This window comes from Barbus barbus (genome assembly GCF_936440315.1).
Source record: "Barbus barbus genome assembly, chromosome: 5".
Taxonomy (NCBI): Eukaryota; Metazoa; Chordata; class Actinopteri; order Cypriniformes; family Cyprinidae; genus Barbus; species Barbus barbus.
In genome coordinates, this window is record NC_136733.1 from 16,213,274 (window position 1) to 16,235,142 (window position 21,869).

General features: G+C 38.2%; 1 protein-coding gene across 2 annotated transcripts in view; it reads left to right on the forward strand.

Annotated features, from left to right (window-relative positions):
- Positions 1–21,869, forward strand: part of LOC306869425 (transmembrane protein 132E-like) — a 354,362-nt gene that overhangs the window by 255,490 nt on the left and 77,003 nt on the right. Inside the window, exons 1-2 of one of the 2 annotated variants that reach the window (XM_079416196.1) lie at positions 4,139–4,569; positions 5,516–6,443. In XM_079416196.1, the coding sequence (XP_079272322.1) occupies positions 4,500–4,569; positions 5,516–6,443 (998 nt within the window). In that variant the 5' untranslated portion in view covers positions 4,139–4,499. Of the gene's footprint in view, positions 1–4,138; positions 4,570–5,515; positions 6,444–21,869 lie in introns of those variants that run through there. The other variant, XM_079416195.1, reaches the window with a different exon arrangement.

Here is a 21,869-nt window from a genome sequence, read left to right on the forward strand (position 1 = left end):
TATAACCTTTTCCAGACTGATAGATCTCAATTGCTTTCTCATTTGTTCCTGAATGTCTTTGGATCTCAACATGATGTATAGCTTTTGAGGATCTTTTGGTCTACTTTGTCAGGCAGGTCCTGCTTAAGTGATTTCTTTATTGCAAACAGGTGTGGCAGTAATCAGGCCTGTGTGTGGCTAGAGAAACTGAACTCAGGTGTGATAAACCACAGTTATGTTTTAACGGGGGGGGGGGGGGGGGGGTACAAACCCTTTTTCACACGGGACCATGTGGGTTTGGATTTTGTTTTCCCTTCATAAACAAAACCTTCATTTAAAAACTGCATGTTGTGTTTACTTATGTTATCTTTGATTAATATTTAGATTAGTTTGATGATCTGAAACATTAAAGTGTGACAAACATGCAACAAAAGAAGAAATCAGGAAGGGGGCCAACACTTTTTCACACCACTGTATATTGGAGGGCAGGTATGAATACACTTGTTTATGGCAGGCATCTTATTTCATATATTCTGGTCCATGAGTTCCAAGCCAGTCAAATCACTCTGTAATGCTAAATAACAGTATCTTATAAAATATTTTATATGGTTCTAAAATATTATAGTTAATTAATAGATAAGAACATTAATATCTAATCAGGTACTTTATCTACTTCTCTGGCTTGGGCCATGTCGTGCATGTTCAAATGCTGAAATTGTCATTCTAACATTTTCATAGCTTCTGGAAACGAGAATATTTTTTTCTCTGCTGCACATCGAATCATAATTTTAGTTAGTTGCTATAATTAGCCACTTAAATATTTTAATAATCTGAATGTGTGGCAATGTGCCTCACCATCCGAATTCACTGGATTCTGATTTATATCCTGTCAAATACTTAATGACAAATCTCCTCATTCCCTTTCATTTAATTCTGCCATAAATGACTTTGCAGCAAAGCAGTGGCACCGCATTAGCAATCAGCTTCCCGCTCAGTATCTGACATTTTCTGTTATTAAGTCAATTTTCATCCACTCATCGCAAAAGGCACTTGTAGGACAGACAAGGGCAAGTGGCACAAAGAGGAGCAAATACACTAGGCCTCATTGTATTGAATGCTGAAATAATGGCAAAATATGGTCAACAGTTTAGAGTCGGAATATCTGAAAAGCCCATTTCCTTCTAAACTTTTCCTTTCAACACCTTCTCTTTAGTGAAAACAGAAACCATAGTGTTATAATGAAGAGAATGCAATGCAATGGTAATCACTATTTGTGATACAGCAAGGCCTGACATGACATGCTAACGGTCGGTTTCTTATGTAAATCTCTTCATTTGCAACTGTTGCTTCTCATGCTAACTCAAGCCAGAGTTCATTCACTAGCCTCTGAATCACTCCAACTGACAGACTCGTTAGCATAGCCATGAATCAAAAGGTTTGGTGTACGCTTAAGAGATCCTATAGTTATAAATTCCTGTTGAAAGTATTTTTGGTGAATTAATGGACTGATGAATGCGATGAACTCATCATAAGAGACAGAAAGGTGATATGAAAAATAGCTGACTCTTAGAACAACTGTAAAAGCTGCACACTTAATCGAATAAACAATCAAGATCATGATTACATCTGCTGTGATTAACTAAAAGTGAAACTGCTTGTTACACTTTTCCGTTTAGGTCTGCCTAAAAGCAATTCCATCCATTATTTTATTTTTTTTTCAGTTGAGCTTCAGTTGAGTTTTGTAACCAACTGCAGAGGTGTCTGTTGTGCACATGAATGTAAATAAGAGGCAGTAGAAGCTTCGGTGATTATAACGTGATGGAAGCATTATAATGCTGCATAGCATTCTATAAACTATTTATACAAAATATGATGAACAGTTTTGTTTTTCATGCTGCTTAGAATGTGAAGTTATTTAGTGTCTTAGTTTTTACAGATGCATGAAACAACAATATGTTTTTCTGTCAACACAATATGTGTAGCATGCATAAAGAAAATGGTACATAGTTGTCCCAAACAAAATAAGTATCTCAATGTAAATTGTATTCATGAAAATTAAATGATTACAGTATCAAAGGAAACAATCAGCAGTTGTTTATTTTTGACATAATCATGCATCTCTAGATTATCTATTTTACCTCTACTTTAAATGCTACATGTGTTTATGAAGTTAAATCTCACTTCAGTTTAACAGATGTGACTTTATCAATCACGGAATTATGCAAATTATTTGTTTTTGCAAATCAAATTCTCCTTATCTATCGTATGGTGATTTACCTTTCAAATTGCATAATCCCAATCTTTGATCACGTCACATCTTGTATTCTCACTGCCTCTTCTTCATTCAATTTCCTCTCTGCGCATTTCCTTTGGGTACACTTGAATGCAATAATTCAAATGGAACAATTCCACTAGCACTTCTCCTGTCTCTTTATAGAGATGTTTCTGAGGTACAGCTCATTAATTAACACAGTACCCTGTTCAATTTGTACAGTAATTCAAACCAGGAAATGCAATGCCATTTAAGCATTTTAATTCTTTAACAGACTCTGAAACAAACGACAGCATCAAGATTGCAAACGTAGATTGCACACACTTTCTTAATGTGTGTGTCTGTGTATATGGTGTACGTGGGTGGGGGACTTCTTTTCTAATGCTTATTGTTGTTGTTTTTTTTACTTATAAAAAGCCGCATGGATTACTTCCTAGAGCAATTGCCCAACTAGACAGATTATTTCAAAGGAAATTTGCATGCTTGCAATGCAATAATTTCTTATATTCCTTCCAGCATCTTACATCGGCCATGTGGCAAAAAAAAAAGTGTGGGATTACATAGAAAAATTACAGCAACGGCGAGTTAAATTATACAGTGAAACTCCAGGATTTCAAAGGCGTATTACACATGACAATTCCATTATCTCTCATAAGGCTGTGGGTAAAAAGCTGCAGAAAGCCCCCAGGATTGTATCGAGCAACACTCATTGACCAACAGATGTGTATCCTGTTACTGAGTTCAGCAACAGCAGTCGCCACTCCACTACACCCAGAGGTCTATTAGTGGGGCAGGGTGGAGGGATCGGGGTGGATTTTTGGTGTTATGTTGTAGTGCCATATGTGCCTTCTTTTTGACACAGAGCAGAGCCTATGAGTGATGGGCATGATGTATTTGAATCTGTGACCTCTCATAATGTCTATCCCTGGGGGCACTGCAAGCACATAATCCGATGATGTTCTTGAAATATATACATTAGACTGCCTGTGTATAGAAAAAAAAGGTAGGTGAGAGGAGCTCTCTGGTGTTTAATGTGTTTGTAATGGATTGCCTTTCAGAGGCATTAGCTCATCCCTTTAAGAGGTATTCATATCTGTTTCCACAGGCCACAGCCACACCAAAAGGTGTTCAAACCTCTGAGTTTGAGTGAAACCCAATCTTCGGTCTTTTATAATCTGAACCTTTCTGTTGAATGAACACGATGATAAACGTCAGAAATGTAATGGAGCGGAGGAAACCTGTCTTGAAAGTAGAGTTTCAAAGATGTAATTTGCATCACAGAAAGTGGCACTCGATAAGTCACATTCTGGCTGAGGAATGCACTGGTCAGAAATACTATGAATGATATTTTGCTGCTCTTTGTGTAGACTTTTCTTTTGTTGTAGTAGTAGCATAGCTTGGCACAGAGCATCGTCCCAGCTTCTCTGAGCGCTCTCTGGGCAATTGGAAGGGTAGACGACCCATCACCTTCAACCCCCATCCCCCATCCCCTATCCCCATCTCCATTCAAATGTGTCTTCCAAAGGCTGCTGGATGAGGAAAGGAGGAGAGCTAATTCGTCAATGATCTTCCTACTAATCCCCCACTCTTTGCCTGAAGCCGCTCAAGCTATGCATCCCTCCCCCAAACCCAGCCCCCCTAACAAATACACTCTCCCTCACACAGACACATTCAGAGTCTGCCTCAACACGTCCAGTGGGAGAAGATGAATGTAATAGGGTAGTTTGTAGTCTGCCACGGTGGTGTCCTGGGAGGAGTGCCTTTGCACTGGCTGTGAATGAGAGCTAAAAAGTGTATTACAGTTTGGGGTGAGGTGTGGTGAGACAGGGCGGTGTCTAGGCTTTGTCTCAGGCTGTAAGAGGAGAACGGGATCTGCTAGGAGGAGTCACACTCAAACAGGAACTGCAGAGAATAGATGGAGTGAGCGAATGTTAGTGTGGACTAACTCTGATCATGCTGCAGGGCAGGAGGTGCCTTCGGAGCCTCTCAACAGGCGCAAGTGATCAGTCTCTCTCAGATCTTTGAGCAGGTTCTGGATATAGTTGGATTACTATTGAGAGGATACTACTCATGTGCTTTCAAGTTTGAAGACTTTGAGCAGGTTTTCAAAGCTTGAACTGAGCTTGATCTGCAGCTATCAGATTTTTCTGCGGTTTGGTTTCAGCTGCACGGATAATTTTTTTGTGTGTACCTGTGAAGTGATTCAAGTTGTGAAGTACCCTGTTTAAATGCAAAGCATTTGTGGAATATGGGACATTTTGTTGTTCAAGTGGATTTGCCATGGATTCTCTGTTCACTACGACTTGTCATTATGATAAGTATGTTTTACTGTTCCACTAATTTCTGAGGGCAAGTTCTATTGTTGAATAGAGTGCATGTGTGCCCTCAAAAACATAAGGCAGTCTCTTTTTATACAGTAACTCTACCATACAAGTTGGGTTTTTTTTATAGCTTTGAAAGATTTATACTATTATTTTTATATTAGTCAACTTTGCTTTAAATGTTAAGGTCCGAGTGTCTCCATTTCTCTCCAGTACAGGGAGATTATGATCGGTGTATTAAAGTTTCTCAACAATTGATTGTGTATCTAGTCTTAGATAGTTAATCTTAGGAGCCCAAGAGATAGAGATCAATGATGTCTTCTGTGTACAATATGTTATCGGACAAACCGCTGCATGCAAGTCGATATCTCAACTCACTCCAAAATAGTGGGAATTTCTGTTAAAGATGACCAGCTCTGTCCTCTCTTTGAAGCCACTGTATTCACTATATGAATTTATTGCTCATTATTTGAATTTATACAAATCCATCTAATCTGAAACCTTTCACTCTTGCATGCCATTAATCAGTGTCTGTTGTTGGAGCCAACTGATCTCCCGAGGCATGAAAGAAAGAACAAGCATTCACTTTCTTGCAAATTGGAGAATATTTCCCTGCCACCAGCAGATGCAGAAAAGTTCTTGAATTATTTTTTACGCAAAAAATAAGCTATAATAAAGCCAGCGCATTGCTACCTGTAATTTTCTAGTTGTTTTCCATCAAGAGCCACTTGCAGCACTGCAACAAAGTTGTATAAAGTTCCCAGTTAAGTGCCCTTGAGGATTCAGTGTTCAGCAGAGTTCCTTGAACTTCAGAGTTCCTGAATTCTTGAATCTTCTCTACTGAGTTTAAACCTATGTTCTAGCTGTTCCAATCCTTGGCTAACACTGTATATTGTCAGTGCATATTTAACAGCATTTTTTTCTTGTTTTCTTGTCTTTGCAGTTGCTGGTAAAGTTTCTCCTACCAGTTCAGATGCCCTCTTCAGTGTCCCGGTTCCTAGTACCACCTCCAGCCCGCCAGAAGTATACCTCCCTGCCAACTTTAAGCTCTCCAACACACAGTTGGCCTTCTTTCTCCAAGAGACCAGAGTTCAACCATATGGCAGCCAACGTGGACACCCTCTTCAGCGTTCAGAAAGCTTTGTGGTCTTTCAGACCAAGGAGCTGCCTGCAATCAACATCTCACTTGGACCTTTCACCCAAGACCAGACGCTGTCCAAGGACCTACTGCAGCCGTCAAGTCCTTTGGACATTCCTGGAAGGCTGACAGTCAACTGGAAGGTCCGGGCTATTATTGTACAGTCTAGAGTTTTTGCTAGTAACCCACTGGTTCAGGTGCTGTTCTATATCGCAGGACGGGACTGGGATGACTTCAAGATTCAGGACAAGCTTCCATGTGTGAGGCTGCATGCTTTTAGAGATGTTCGGGAGATCAAAACTTCCTGCAGGCTTCAAGGGAATCTGGCGCAGTGCTTGGCCCAACTGGATCTCCCTTCCACATGGTTTAATGTTAATGTAGCACCATTAGGTCGCAGAAAGTCCTCAGGGACAGATGGGCTTGAGTTAAGTGGAGAGACCCTTCAAGTAGAGCTTTACTATACCCTCCATGATCCAGACAGCAATGATAAATGTGGGGAGACCTACCCACGCCGAGGAGGGGCATCCAGAGGGGAGAGCTCATCCCAACAACCCCTTCTCCGTATTGGGAGCATCAGTTTGTACCAGCCCAGCCAGGAACAACTGGTGGTAGACAAACAGCTTGACAAGAACCTCTTTCTGAGGCTACCAGAGAGGCCATTAAAACCAGGAGAGACCCTCAACATCTACCTGCTCCTGGTCCCAAATTCAACTGTGGAGCAGTTTACACTCAAGTAAGTTCTTTTCTTATTTCTTATGCATGTCGCTGCTAGGGTGTCCTAGCAGGGCTCAAATGTAATAATAAGCAAATTCTTCTTAAGTATAAGCTATTGCATACGCACTGCCATTTAAGCATAGCAGTATGTATGCACCACGTCAGGATTTATTCCTGTTTCATTCATTGTCTCGATTTCTGCAAGCTCCAGAGAGCTGAAAAAAACAATTTCATTCACTCAGATTCTTTACAAGGTGAAAACTGATTTCCAAGAGACGAGACGCAAATCACAGAGGATCTAACTAAATCTCTAGTGGAGTGCCAGGCTTTAGGAGATTGTGAAAAGGATTCTGCTTTTCAAAGTAAAGACATAATGGGTATTAATTGAAATCTGTTCAAATTAAATTTCTCATGAACTTGACCCAGTTCTTGTCGAATTAGAGCCAAGGCATATTTCTCATCTGGCCTGTGTGTTTTATTTTATTTCTCATCGTCAACAGAATAGGAGGCTTATGGTTCTTGTGTAGTAAAATTATTCTTTAAATCCTTGAAGGCGGAGGAAAATTAGCTTTTTTTTACTCAGATGAGAGAAATGGGAGGGGAGGTAGGATATTAGCTGCTCTATGAGGCATGTCGAAGGAACGCTTCATAAACAGAGTCCTTTAAATTGTAATGGAATCTCACAGACTTCAATTTAGAAATTCACCATGAATTAATTAGACTTCAATAACTCATTAACCTGAACATAAGCAGGCAGAGCTGTGGTGTAGCGTTAGCAAGTATAGATCATTAACTTTTATCTGACATAGTCTGAACTTTAGTCTGTGTGTCTACAGAGTGGACCCATCTTTTGTGAAGTCATTATGGGCCAGAAGATGTTGCAGCGTGTACAGTATTATATTGTTTTATGTAGGCTGTATTATTGTTAGACTTTATGGATTGCACCTGTACTGAAGAACAATAATGGGGAAAAAAATGCATTGCGTTGTCATTTTTTATTGCAGTTGTCTTGATATACTGACACCTAGTGGTGTGGATGCAGCATCACACTATGCCTATTCGCTGTCAGATATTATTCATTTATTCAACAACCAAAAAGTTCTCACAACAGGAAGCTTGTTGAAATAATATTCATCTGGATATGTTATTAACAAGAATGTCTCAATATTGTGACAAATGTGGGAAAATCTAACAGTTTTTATTAGGCTCCTTTTTATATGAGTGTAAATGATTTTAACGGATTTTTCAAAAGTGCCGTACAATAAATCAATATTATATGTCATACAGCCTTTAAAAGAAAAGCCTGCTCAAATTACAGAGCAGATGTGGGCATATTCAGTGATGTGTCCAGATAGTGACAGAGTACATTGCTGCTTGTCACTATGAGCATCACGATCCATTTCCTAAACCTAATCCTCTTAATGTTATGGCATATGTAGAGAATTATCCTTAGTTTGGAAGTGAAATCTGGAAGAGTTATCTTCATCCCGGAGCATTTTGGCAAAAAGGGCCTTCAACCTGATTGATATCGTAAAGAAGCAGTTGTCTAATTTCTATTCCATGTCATGAGGGAATGATTTAATACCTGTTTGCCAACCTAATATCTTCAATGAAAGTTCATCTGCAGTAGTTTTTCAGTTTGCTATGATATTAAATTCCAAACAGTAAATCTCTCTGACCTCATACTTTTATGCACTCGTATTGGAGTTTTTGTGGTCCAATATAGTGGCATTAATTCTCCAAGGAAAAGCTGAAGAGCAATAAAAGCTCGGGCAGAAAGAAAGGAGATGAAAGTCTGAAGTTGAGAGCTCTGAGCCAGTCAACTCAATGGGAGGTGAATTAAACTGTGCTGGGAGCCAAAAGTTGAGGGATACCAACAAAAAAAGGCTATTAAAGATGTAATAAAGGAACTCTTTAAATATGAATTAAGCTCAGCTGAAGTCGCCACCCACTTTACATTCCTTCCCACCATCAGGTTACTTTCATTTTTTCCTACAGTGTAAGACCTTCAACTGTTTTCATCTGTTATTTAGAGATTGCATCTTAAAGGGATTAATCATGGAGAAATATTATATTTTGGATCGACAGTGTTGACCCGCTAGTCATTCCAGAGTAAAAATTACCGGCTCACTATTGTAGAATAATCATGAAAAACAGTGTGTTCTACGACTAACTGAGAAATAAAAAATCACAATATTTGGGTGGTCCAGGGGGCTACTTCAGAGCTGTTGAGGCAATACAAGATTGTTGTGAATATCCTATTAGCATTTAAATGTCTTTTAAATTAAATTGACTACATTAGTACGTGCACAATCGGTTTCCAGCAATTCAGACGACAAACAGATGCTGTGAGGCAAAAGCCAGTGGCAACATTCAATCATTTGCCTACCCAGGAGGTCACAAAACGATTACAAATATAATGTTTTCAAGCTGAATGCAGAGCTGTAGAATTGTACAAAGACAGAATAGTTTGCCTGTCACATTGTTCCTTGGCCAGAATAGTTATCAGAATATGGTTAGTTAGTGTTTAGTTAGGGGTTAGTTGGGGGGAAGTCGTGGCCTAATGGTTAGAGAGTCGGACTTGTAATCCGAAGGTTGCGGGTTCGAGTCTCCGGCCGGCAGGAATTGTAGGTGGGGGGAGTGAATGTCCAGCGCTCTCTCCACCCTCAATACCACGACTGAGGTGCCCTTGAGCAAGGCACCGAACCCCCAACTGCTCCCCGGGCGCTGCAGCATAAAATGGCTGCCCACTGCTCCGGGTGTATGTTCATGGTGTGTGTGTGTGTTCACTGCTGTGTGTGTGCACATTGGATGGGTTAAATGCAGAGCACGAATTCCGAGTATGGGTCACCATACTTGGCTGAATGTCACTTCACTTCACTTTAATAATATTGATGTGAAACTACAGACATGAATCATGTTCTGAAGAGCTGTTCCTATTATTTATCTCTTCTTAGGCTTGCAGATAATAAAACTGTTAAAACAACCTCTTAAATATACATTGAAGGAGTCCATATTTAGGGACAAGAATGTCTTAGAGACAAGAGATCTTAGGTGGACTCCATGGATTTGAGCCAGTAAGCAACAACCCTAAACTCCTTAGTAACCACCAAGCAGCAACAACCCAAAATAGCCTAGAAACTGCATAGCAACATTCTGAACACCTTAACAAAGCCAAAGCATTGTGGCAGTGAGATTGCATTTTTTATTCAGAAAGTGTGTTTTCTAAATCAAGTTCTGATCACTATTTGCATTAGTTTTTAACCTTTTTTGTCAAGCCATGAAAATAAATTGCATCCACATTTCACATAAAGGTTTGGATAGGAAACAGTGAAGTAATAATGAAAAATAACATGATGTTTCTATATAGCCACTTCATAGAAACTAAATGGTTCAAAGGGATTGTCCAACTCATCCTTTGCATACATATATAACACCGTAAGGCCTAACATATGAAAGACAGTCAGAAAAATTTAAATGTAAAGGTTATTGAACCTTTAGACAAAATGTAAAATAAAAAAGGTGGTCAAATCTTTCCCCCCTTAAATGATACATCAGGCTTTTATGTCTCATGTAACATGATATACAAAATATATAGTTTGTATTCAAAGAGGGAAAAAGAACTCTTCAGAGGCCCAAAATGAGCAAAAATATACAATTTAATACCGTTTCTGATATTTAAATGGCCAAAAAGTAAGTCCAGTCAGATCTGTATAACAGTGTAACAGACTCCTTGTAAACGCATATAAATTCATATAATACAATTTTTTAGTAAGATGTTATATCCATGATGTTATTGTGGGGGGTAAAACATGTAATGCAATGCAATACAATGATGATTGAGAGTTGTACAGATAAATGTTCCTCAAAAACCTGATGTATTATTTTTGATACTCACATTTATCATGAATTTTTTTATATACAATCAAGTAAACCTAAGTTGCTTCAATCTAGTGAGTGTTCATTTTGAAATACATACTAAACATAATACATACTTATACTTAAATGTTGTTTGCTTGCTAAAAAGTCTATCTATCTATCTAAGGCATTAAATAGGTTTAGCAGCAAAGTTTTGATCACATAAATTTGCAAATCAAATAAGATACAGTAGGCTTTATTGGGTTAATGAATTCTGTTATCATAGTCATTTGATCATGGCAGTATGCGGAGGATGAAACAATGTTTTCTGCACGTCTTTGTCATTGTTATCTTACCGAGATTTCATATATTATATTCAAGAACTGGCGTCCATTGTCTGAATATGCCAGAAATGATGGAGATGTTAACATTTGTGCATCACAGCAACTTAATGAGAGGAGAGTGACCGTATGTTTCAGCTACAGCTCACATCTGTCTATGACGAGATAAATTATATATGAGAGGACAGTAACTTTTAAAGGTATACAAGCATGCCATTAGAGACAAAAGAATGGCTGCAAGACGCAAAACAATCCATGAGTTATCATGATGTCTGTAGCAGAGGGTGAAGGTTATGAAAGCACATATATTCCAATTACTCTGAGGAAGGTTTAGTCCTCACAAAAAACTACATTGCCTGAAGGTCGTGTATCGTCGCCCTGTGTTCTATAGCTCATTGTGTTCAGTGAGCCCTATTCTCCCCACACTTCTTATAGGATGTGTCATTGCTGTCGCCACGTCTGATTGGGTGACTCAACGAGGTGTCACCTCAACGCTGCTATGCTCTGCTGGTCAGCCACATCTGCACTCGTCACACTCGCTCTCGTCAATGAAGTAATGCACCCACAATGCCCCATTCCAAGGCCCACTGACATTGCCCACTGCTGACCGCACCCATGGTCTCACTCCTTTATAGCCATCACTTTGTTTTTTACTTCTGCCGTAAAATAGTTTAATTAAACACACCACCTGTGCGAGCATTCACCTCAAGCTTGTGGTTATTTGTGCCTTATGAGGAAACGTTTAGCAACCGATAATTAGCATTGGGGAAGCGACTTTTCTACACATAATTGAAAGTGGTTAAGCAACAGGCAATTGGTTGGCTACATTTACAGATTGTTAACCACTATATTGAAGCTGTTTAAACAAGCAATATATTAGGTTTAATAATTATTTATTCTACTTAATAAAATATACACATTTCATATAATGAAATAAATCAGAGCAATATTTATCTGACTCAAAAATGGTGAAGGTTTTTGAAATGAATGAACCTCTCATCTGTTTTATAAATGCATATTATAGGTCTAATTGTGAAATATTCATCCATGTATGTTTTATTTTTACCTTTTTTACCTTGATTGATCAAAATGTTCAAATTCAGTCATCTGGAAAAATTACAGACTTCTCTCTGGAGACATAAAATATGTTGGGCTTCTCCAAACATTTAGTCCACTTAAACCCAGCCCATACACATCTGCAATTTCAAAATCCAATCAGCAAACAACATAGCAACAAGTCCCAGCCCTACATCTTTTTTTTCTCCATAATCCATTACATTCAGTTGTTCGTCACAATATAATAAGAGATCTATCGCTGCTTCTGTTTCATTGCAACAAAAAATGCAACCTGGTCTCATGGCATAAACGTACCTGGGGCACTTTTTAGCGAGACATTTTTACGTACCTTACTGCAAGTTTTGCCGCAGTTTCAAAGAGAAATGTCCACTGAGTGGCGCTAAAACACGGGTTCAATATGTAAACCTTGGCACGTTTTTATTAAGTTGATATAGGTACTTATTGCTGTGTTTTTATTACTTTGCTTCAGGTACGTATTGCAGCGGTTCAGAATTCAAATAAAAATTAATGATATCGTGTTGGAAATATGCCCTACACCAAACCCAACCCTAAACCTACCCGATTGTCAGACCTGTGTCCTGTCTTGTCTTGTGGTTTTCTGTCTGTTCTCCCCTTAGCCTAGTTTCACCTCTTGTTTGCCCATATATGGTTTGCTTCCTGTCCCTGTCTTTATTGTTTCATTATCAGTTTCTTGTGAGTCTCTGCCTGTCTTGTGTTTCTCTGCCTTGTGTTACACTTTTAATTAAAGACTGTTATTTTGAAGTTTACCTCTCGTCTCCTCGCTTCCCTTGTGTGGTATCGTGACAGAATACCGGACCAAACAGTAAGCAGCGCCCATTCTACCCGTTTTGTTTTACGTGTTTTGAAAGTGTTTTTGTTTTCTGTTTTTTTTTTTTTTTTTTTGTCATCCCGCCCTAGCCTGCTGAAATTCAGCAGGATCGCCGCAAGTGCTGGTCCGCTGGCCTCTCCAAAGTCAAGTTAGCCGGCCGTTCCAAAGTCAAGTTCGCGGGCTGTCACTCGCTCAAGCCCGCCGACTGTTCCGATGTCAAGCCCGCCGGCTGTGGCTCCCTCAAGCCCGCTGGCCATTCTGAAGTCTAGCCCGCCGGCTGCGGCTCACTTCAGCTCCAGTGTCCTGACCAAGAGTCCAGTGCAGTCTCAAACCCCTGACCAAGAGTCCAGTGCAGGCTCCAGTCCCTGACCAGAGTCAAGTCATGTCCCTCGGAATCCTTATTTTAATGTCTTGTTGTGTCAATAGGAACAGTTTTAGTCTGTCTTTTCATGTCCATGGAGACTCGTCTGGGGCAGTTTGCTTCACCTGTTGCTGATATGGAAGCAGTTCCTGAGTAAGCCCTGAGAGGACCCCTGACACCACGTCCAGCCCCAGGAGGGTTGTGGTACTCTCGTCAGGCCTAGAGAGGGCCTCAGATTCTCAGCCTAGCCCAGAGTGGGCTCCTCTTCCTGTGGATAGCCCTGTTCCTGAGTTTAGTCCACGGAGGTCTCCTGTTCCTGAGTTTAGCCCAAGGAGGGCTCCTGTCCCACGGAGGGCTGCTGTTCCTGAGTTTAGCCCACGGAGGGCTACTGTTCCTGAGTTCAGCCCATGGAGGGCTCCTTTTTCTGAGTTTAACCCTAATTTCTCCCCAAGTTTTTTTTTTTTGGGGGGGGGGCAAGAGGATCCGGTTGTAGAGGCTAGGGCGAAGGATGAGGCCACAGCCATGAAGACCGCCTGCCATGGCCTCCAGAGCTCCCAGCTCCCCCGTGCCCTCAAGAGCTCCCTGCCCCTACCTAGTTTCACCTCTTGTATGCCCATATTTGGTTTGGTTCCTTTTCCTGTCTTTATTGTTTCATTGTCAGTTAATTATGTCCCAACAGTATTTGTTTAATTATCTCATTTAGTGTGTGTTTATAAGCCCTGTGTTTTCCTGAGTCTAGTGTCCAGTATTAACGTCGATGTCCAGTTTCTTGTGAGTCTCTGCCTGTCTTGTGTTCCCTGCCTTGTGCTCCCTTTTTGGATTTTATTAAAGACTGTTATTTAGAAGTTTACCTCTCGTCTCCTTGCGTTCCTTGTGTGGTATGGTGACATCGATAATGTTGACAAATGCAAAACGGATATAAAAACGCATTTGTTGATGCAACCATGCTTTTTGAACTTCAGATTTGAACTGTTTTGTTGAACCGTAGTTACATAGGATTCAGGATTACAAGTACGTCTCCGTGCTCCGTGAGCTACCGAACAAACCTACCGTCTAAGCAAACCCATAGATATGAAGTTGGATATGTGTGATCTAATGTTCAAAAGCATCCGTTTTTAAATCTCCCAGCATATTAATATGGTTTCAAAGTCATAACATGATATCCTTCAAGTAATTGTGCAAAAATTACGCTTTATGAATCTAAACTCTGTAAATTTGTGTGAAAAATAATAGTTTTACTGCCACTAATGTTCATTTATTTTGGAATCTGTAGTGATATGTACTTATTGGTGCGTATTTCACGTCTCGCTAAAAAGTGCCTCCAGGTACGTTTATGCCATGAGACCAGGTAGCATTAGCAAAAATTACATACAATGTCATGCAAGGACTCAAAATAGATTATTTTTCTGTTTTTCTGTCCAAACAAACCGATTCACTAAAAAGAATTTGGGTGGGGGAGCATGTTTATTTATTTATTTATTTAACCTTTATTTACCCAGGTGAGCACATTGAGAACACTTTCTCATTTACAATGGCGACCTGGCCAAGATAAAAGCGTCGAGGTACAAAAGTTACACATGTAATTACAAGACAAAACAAATCAAACATTTACAAATTTATACAAGTAATACAAAAGGTGAAAAAAAAAAAAAAAAAGTTAACGTGCAATGGTCTGACAATGTGTTTGCTAATAATAATTTAAATGTGAATAATGGGACAATGGATTCAAGCTTCAGATATTTTTGAAGTGTATTCCAATCGTTAACAGCGGAGAACTGAAAAGAAAGGCGGCCAAAGGAGGTACGGGCTTTAGTAGCAGTCAAAATTATATACCTACTTGAACGAAGGTTCATAAAGGGGGTAGCTCTCGAGATTAGTGATCTTAGATAAGGTGGGGCTTTACACAGTAGACATTTATAGATAAAATGATACCAATGTTTTTTACGTCGGGTCTGTAATGAAGGCCAACCGATTAAACTATAGAGGTTGCAGTGGTGAGTATTATATGGAGCATTGGTGACAAAACGGATGGCAGTATGATATACAACATCTAGTTTACTAAGAAGAGAGTTTGAAGCAATTCTGTAAATAATATCACCATAGTCAATAATCGGAAGGATGGTCATTTTCACAAGAGCAAGTTTTGCTGGGAAAGTAAGAGAGGCTTTATTACGAAATAAAAAGCCAATCCTAGATTTAATTTTAATCATGTTTGATTATTGCCGCATTTTCTTTACAAGTAACGCTGTGTTCACAATGAAACAATGATTTAATTGTGAGAGATTTGACAGAACATCAATTGGTATGACAAGACAAGCTAAATTAACAGACGAAGAATGAAGAAGAAATCATTTACATTAAAGTTCTTTTTGTCAGAGTTTTTTCAATGATTTTGTTAGAAGATATTGAACTTTTTAAATACTGGCTGTAACATTAAGGAACTGCTAATCGACGGTTTGAAATGCGACATGCCATTTATTATGCTTGAAGGAGAAAGCTCTCTTGTTCTCTCCCGTGCCTCTTATCCTTCAGAAGATAAACTGAAGTGCTAAAACAGACAGATTTCAGTCAAATGCAGTCCTTATCCTTTCATTTCACATACTTGAGTATAGTATCCCACCTCCTGCATACCACCAAACTTACACAGATTCAGCACACAAGGTCAGGTGCGTGTTTACCTAACTATCCTTTATATCACACCAAGGCCTTTTGATTTACAGTGTATCACATAAAATTACTCAGTGAGCTTAAGGGTTTGTTAACTTAAGCAGCAATTTTCAAGACCTTGGTGTTTGGTATTCTAATGTGGTCTTTGGAGAAATGAATTCTGTGCTTTTCTCAAATAAAACTTGTATTAAGCAACAACTGCTGTCACCTGAGGATGCCACTTAATTTTATGTTTGCAATAGCAGTATTGGCTAAACAGTACGGGTTACTTGCCAAGTTCTTTTGCTCATAAAACATGGCCGTCTGTGCCGCCAAGGATTATATCATTACAGCAAATTGGTCATGCCAGCACCATTCTGTCAAAGTCAATTGAAATCTTATTGCGCCACATTTACAACATTTTCTTCCCCACTTAGTTAAGTCTGACCAAGATAGAAGCTTAAACGCTTCTCACCACAGTAACCAACATATGTTTTACTGTTATGATATGCAGAAACAGATTTACTTTTAGCCTATATACAGTACGTTTACAATTCAGCAATTATTTTCAAGGAAAAATACTTTTTCTTTCACTCCAACTTCCCGTTTCAACAGGAAATATGGCAACACAGGATAGAACTGTGCTCTTCAAGTAATTTAATGGGGTCTTTAAAGAGCAACCTAAATAAAGATTGTTGAAAGCTTTAGCTTACCCAAGAACTGGCCAGAGAGTCATAATAGCTATAAAGAAACACTTCAATACTGCAGTGAATTTTGGCATGTGCTTATGTACTGCAATCAAGCTGTTACTCTGACTGTGAACCTTCTTTAAAAAACACTTCCTGTTGAATAATTAGTTAATCTGTCATGAAATTGATACTACACAAATCTAGTCTTGTATTGCCAATAACTGACTATTTCAGTAGCACTGAAGAATTCCACTCATCCCTGCTACATTTTGACAGTGTGAGGAGCTACTGTGGTTAAAGGTTAAAGTGATGTAAATTTTCTGTTATATAACTTTTTCTTTTTCTAGTTTAATATGCATGCAACTGTAACAAAGGTTGGTCTCCCAGAAAAGTGTAAACATAAAACATGACTGTGTTTATTTGAGTGTCCCCAGCAGCCCAATGCTGTAACTTGATGTGTACTTGCGGTTTTGTGTTGTGTCCTTGAGGTCCACAAGATCATAGGGTGTCCAATTTGACATTTTAAGTTTCGTAAGGGTGCTCATATGCAACCCATTTTAGCCCACTGTGTGATTTTGATGTACCCTTTTGCCAATGGTGGCTCCAAGGCAGACACCTACCGAAAGATTTAAGCAGCATGATGTCACTGAAACGTGACCACAATAACTTTTTCAGTTTTAATTTTAATTTTAAAGTTTTAGTCATTTATTATGTGCTTTTGTATTTTTTATTATTTATTTATTAAAACATTAATGTATTTCATGCGTGCAGTTGCTCATTGTTAACCTTTATTTTTTTTTATAATTTTAATTCTTCCATTTATCCAACTTATTTAAATGTTTCAATATTTTTGTTTTCAAAAAACATTAATAGTTTTAACAACATTATAAAACTGTCTTGAAAACAAATGAAAATACCTTTATGCAACCATCTGGGAAAACATGAATGGTAAATGAGTGGTTTAGCAAAGCTTATCCACCATTTTATCCCAAACCATCCTCATTTTACAATTCTCACAGCCTGTCTATCATGCAGAAGTCTTTGGCTCCCAGCAGAGAAGGGACGGCACTGTCCCCTCCCACTCCTGGTAGTTGCTCAACATCATCTACCATTACCGCAGCAAGAGGTACTCTGAGTACAATAGGCAGTTTCAACCCATTTTTGCCTGAGTATTTTCTATCGACTGGTTTCTTGGGCTCCCTAAAGCTATTTCATTTTCATGTTTTTTATCTTGCGTTTTTGTGCAGATCAATAAAATCTCAAAAGAAGCCTTCTAAGCCCCCCCAAACCCGCCTTCTCGCAAGCTCTCACACAAGAAAAGAGGTTTTTGCGTCTCATGTCTTTACAACAATTGTTTTTTCTTCAATATCTCAGGAGGCGAAAATTTCTGGGTGCTGTTACAAAATACTTCCAGTAATTTTATCACCTATTCAAACTCATTTTGCTGTCTCAAAGATTACATAAAATTGTGCATATAATTTATCCTCTATTCCATGGCACTGTTCTGTTGACACAAACAATGGCATGAAATGGCATGGTCAAAAGGCCACTGGCTGACATTGATATTGATTCCAGCGTGCACATGGTACGTTTCGCAGTGCCAAGAAGGATTGCCCATTGGCTGAGTGTCCAAATCATTACATGTACTGGCAGTTAGATAATTCTAAGATAATTAATTTCCACAAATGAATTATATTATATGAATACTAGACTGTGCCGGCATACAGTGGTGTGTGTGTGGGTATATGCTTATATCAGACGGGGGTGGATGCATGCTAAAGGTGACATTATAAATGCATTTTCCCTCCTAGTGCTGGCACGGAGTATAAATATGAATGCAAATATATTGAGATCTCCTGTTACATGCCTGTGCTGATGACACTCTTGAACTAGGGCCCCCTTATTGGCGCGTTAGAAACGCCTGCCTTATAAATGCTCTCTGCTGTCTGATATAGATGGATGTCATTGAGCCGAGATGGTTGGTTTTTCATACATGTCTCTGAGCTGGTCTCTTTATTAGCCAATTATCAAAGACTAAAAGGTCACACAGTTTTTTGTATTCTGCTGTAGTGCTTGTCGAAAGGGCATGTTTATTAGAAAGCCTGTGGTAGGTGTTCGCTTATGTTAAGAAACGATCACTTCGTTTTTTTCCGGTGATTACTATGGTGTTACTCTACGCCAAGCCATCCAGCTGGTAATTGTAACACTGCAGGATATTTTTTTATGATTGAATTCATTATGACTCATTGCAGGCCCACACTGAAGCTGCTTCCGCAAACTCTGTAGACCTCCGAAGAATTGGGATGCTAATCATTCAAAGTTCTCCACATCGTCCTCCTTTTCTGTTTGTTTGGTATATAGACCCTTTTTCTGTTAGTAAACATTGTGATGTTTTTGTGTGAGCGGAGCTTAGGTGGAGGCAGAAAGATTCCACTGACCGCTTCACTAACGCTAGCTATGAAGTCTGTTTAGCTTGTTTTTTTAATAATAACTGGAGAAATTTCGATTTTACCTGCATATATAAGGTATAGCTGCACTGTCCAGGACAGCAATTGTTATTTGAAAAGGTTAACTTTAACGCACTAAACCAGATTGGCTGACCCGCACACGTTTTTACTCAAAGGATGGACAATCTGACAGGATTCTCTTCGGTTGAGTGACTCGCATCTAAAACATGTATAGTTTAGACAAACTCACAGTGTCTATCTAGTCGTGAAGATGTATATATTTCAATTTCAGCAGGCAACTATTTTTACAGCTACATTATTATTCCAAGCCACAATTAATTACAACAATGTATATACAATTACATATGATCAAGCATATAAATCGTCAGTTTGTTGTTTTACACATGCACACAGACATTATTTCATACACGACATAGTGTGATGCATAAGAAATCTTTAGATGCGTCCATAACAACAAAAGACAATACTTTATTTAACCTTTTCTGATTATAAGTGTGTGCTGCAAATGCGAGCATTTTTGACGTTTTATCTCGTTTTATCTCGTTTCACCACAGCTGTCATCGTTTTTTTGTCTGGCAATGGTATCAGGTATGCCATAAAGTTCAAATTGGAGCCTCTACAACATCGATTCGGGCACCCAACATCACAAAAAGAGGATATTTTAAGCTCCTTATGTAGCCAAATCTGTGCTGGTTTGAATGGGCCACCTCAAGTTTTCGCTTTGTTTTGCCTCCAGCTAGCGCTGTGACGTAATTGTGACGTTGGCCCTAAAAGGGTCTATATTGTAACGTTTAATTATGCTTCCATCTACTAATAGACTTTAGTCATTGTAGACAACATATTACATTTGAAAAGTTAATGAACATTCATCAATTATCTGTAGCACAATGCATTCTTATCAGCTAAATGTATATTCTGGCTGCATTAATGAAGGTCAACACTGAGAAACTGCAGACATGAAATCTTTATTTAATTACGTACTAATTTCTGGCTATTAACTTGAAACAGTTTTGAAGAAAATACAGCCTATCTATCAGGACAGATGCAATAATTCACTCTTAATACAAGTAAGACTGTCCAGTACCAGTTTGTTCAATTGATTGTATTGTTGGATGTTGATTATTCAGTCGATGGACATCTTTCCAAATGGGTGACTTTGGAAAACATGAGTTGTGAGAATATCTAATAAAGGACCTTAGGACTGCACTACCCTTTGAACAGTCTGTATTTGTATGCGGGACAGCCTTGTTTCTGACTTGACACATAAAGTATTACATTAAAAAGGATACATTAAATGTATGAAAATGCAATACTTTATGAATGCCTATAAAGTGTTTCTCTTTCTGGTAATTTAAAGTGCCTCAGAATGATGCAAAAATACATTTTAAATACCCCTGACTCTCCAACTATTAAAACCGAGCCATTTCCACCACTGAAGAGGCATGATTATGCAGTTGCTATATGTAATACAGTAGTGAAGGTTAAATTTGATTTGTAATAGTCTTGGATAAGATTACAGTGACTATAGTATGTGCTGTTGCAATGTCTATTGGTGTGGTGAGTATCAATTTAAACTGCAGACAGTGAATTAGACTAAAAGGGAAGCAATTGGAGTACATTACAGTAATTACTCTGACACTGACATACTGTCCTGCAGTCTGAACAACTCTACTCAGACAGGTCCTTCCTTCCTCGGTGTCCTCTTAACACACACACACACACAATCCTCAGGGTGAGTCGCCTGGGGCCCAAAGATAAGGCAAGTCTTATGTGCAGCTGTATTAACAAAAGAGTCAGGACTTACACCCCAGGCTCTGGGTACCACTGCATATCCCCTCATACACACAGATATGTTGGTGTACACACATGCACACACCTTTACCAATTACCTATTAAAATGCGGGCATAGGTGTGGCCTCTTTCAAGCCATGGGTTATCTCACTGCATATAGGGCAGATTTATATTTTAAAAATATTAATATAATATTTTAAATATATATAATATTGCTGACTAACCCAAACCCCAACTTAAACCCTGATTTCTGCAACTTTAGAATTACATGAAAAAAATATTTTAAGACATAATGACATAATGATATGTAATATTTATGATATAGATGTAATCAGGAAGTCATGGCAACATATTTTTTTTCATAACTTTTTTCCATAACTTTAATAAACCAAATTCAGATTTATTTTTAAAATATACATGATTTAAATTGACAACATTTTAAAAAGTGTGTTGAAATGACTTTTGATTATAAGCCAGTTTGATTATATTTATAAATTTAGTTTATTTTCTAAATAAACTAGTTAAATTTAGTGGATTTTCTAAGCGTATATATTTGGATATTTACAGTGCTGGGTAGTAACTGTTACATGTCATTTGGATTACATATTAAGATTAAAAAAATATTACTTGTGATGAAAATTAACTTGTAATTAGATTATATTACATTTTGAAATGGTCATTATCAGATTTGTGTTACTTTTCATGGGTTATATGATCACAAATTATTCACACAATGACAGTAAATTACTCCTAGTTTATTGATTCTCTCTATTTCTTCTTTATCTGTTTTAAACTTTTTCCTTTCTATGGAATGGATATATAAATATCATATAAATTAATTTGTGATCCATGTTTCTGACTTTAGGCACAAAATGTAAAAGTTTGATTTAATTGATTTATTTCAATTTTTAATTTTTGTTTTATCAACTCATAAACCCTCTGCAGTTTATTTACCCTAGTTTGAGGAAACCCTGGAGTAATGTAATGTTCAATGCATTACATGATGTTGAAAACAAAGAATGGAATTTTTTCTCGTTGCTTTTTATAACAATAATCCTATTCAAATCTGTAAACAAAGTAATCCAAAAGTAGTCAGAATACATTACCTAAAATTAGTAACTACCTTGTGACTAGATTACGTCACTGACTCTAATTTTCATTGTGTAATTTGTAATCAGTAACAGATTACAATTTGTAGTAATCTACAAAGCACTGGATATTCATAACAATTTCAAATTCATATTCAATGTCTCTGTCATAAAGGTGTAATAATCACAAGCTACAAACGGTCCATACACAGTCAGTGCAAATCAAGAAGTGGTGTTGTTATAAAAGCAAGTGCTGTATTTCTCACACTCATACAGTATCCACTATCCAGCTTTGCT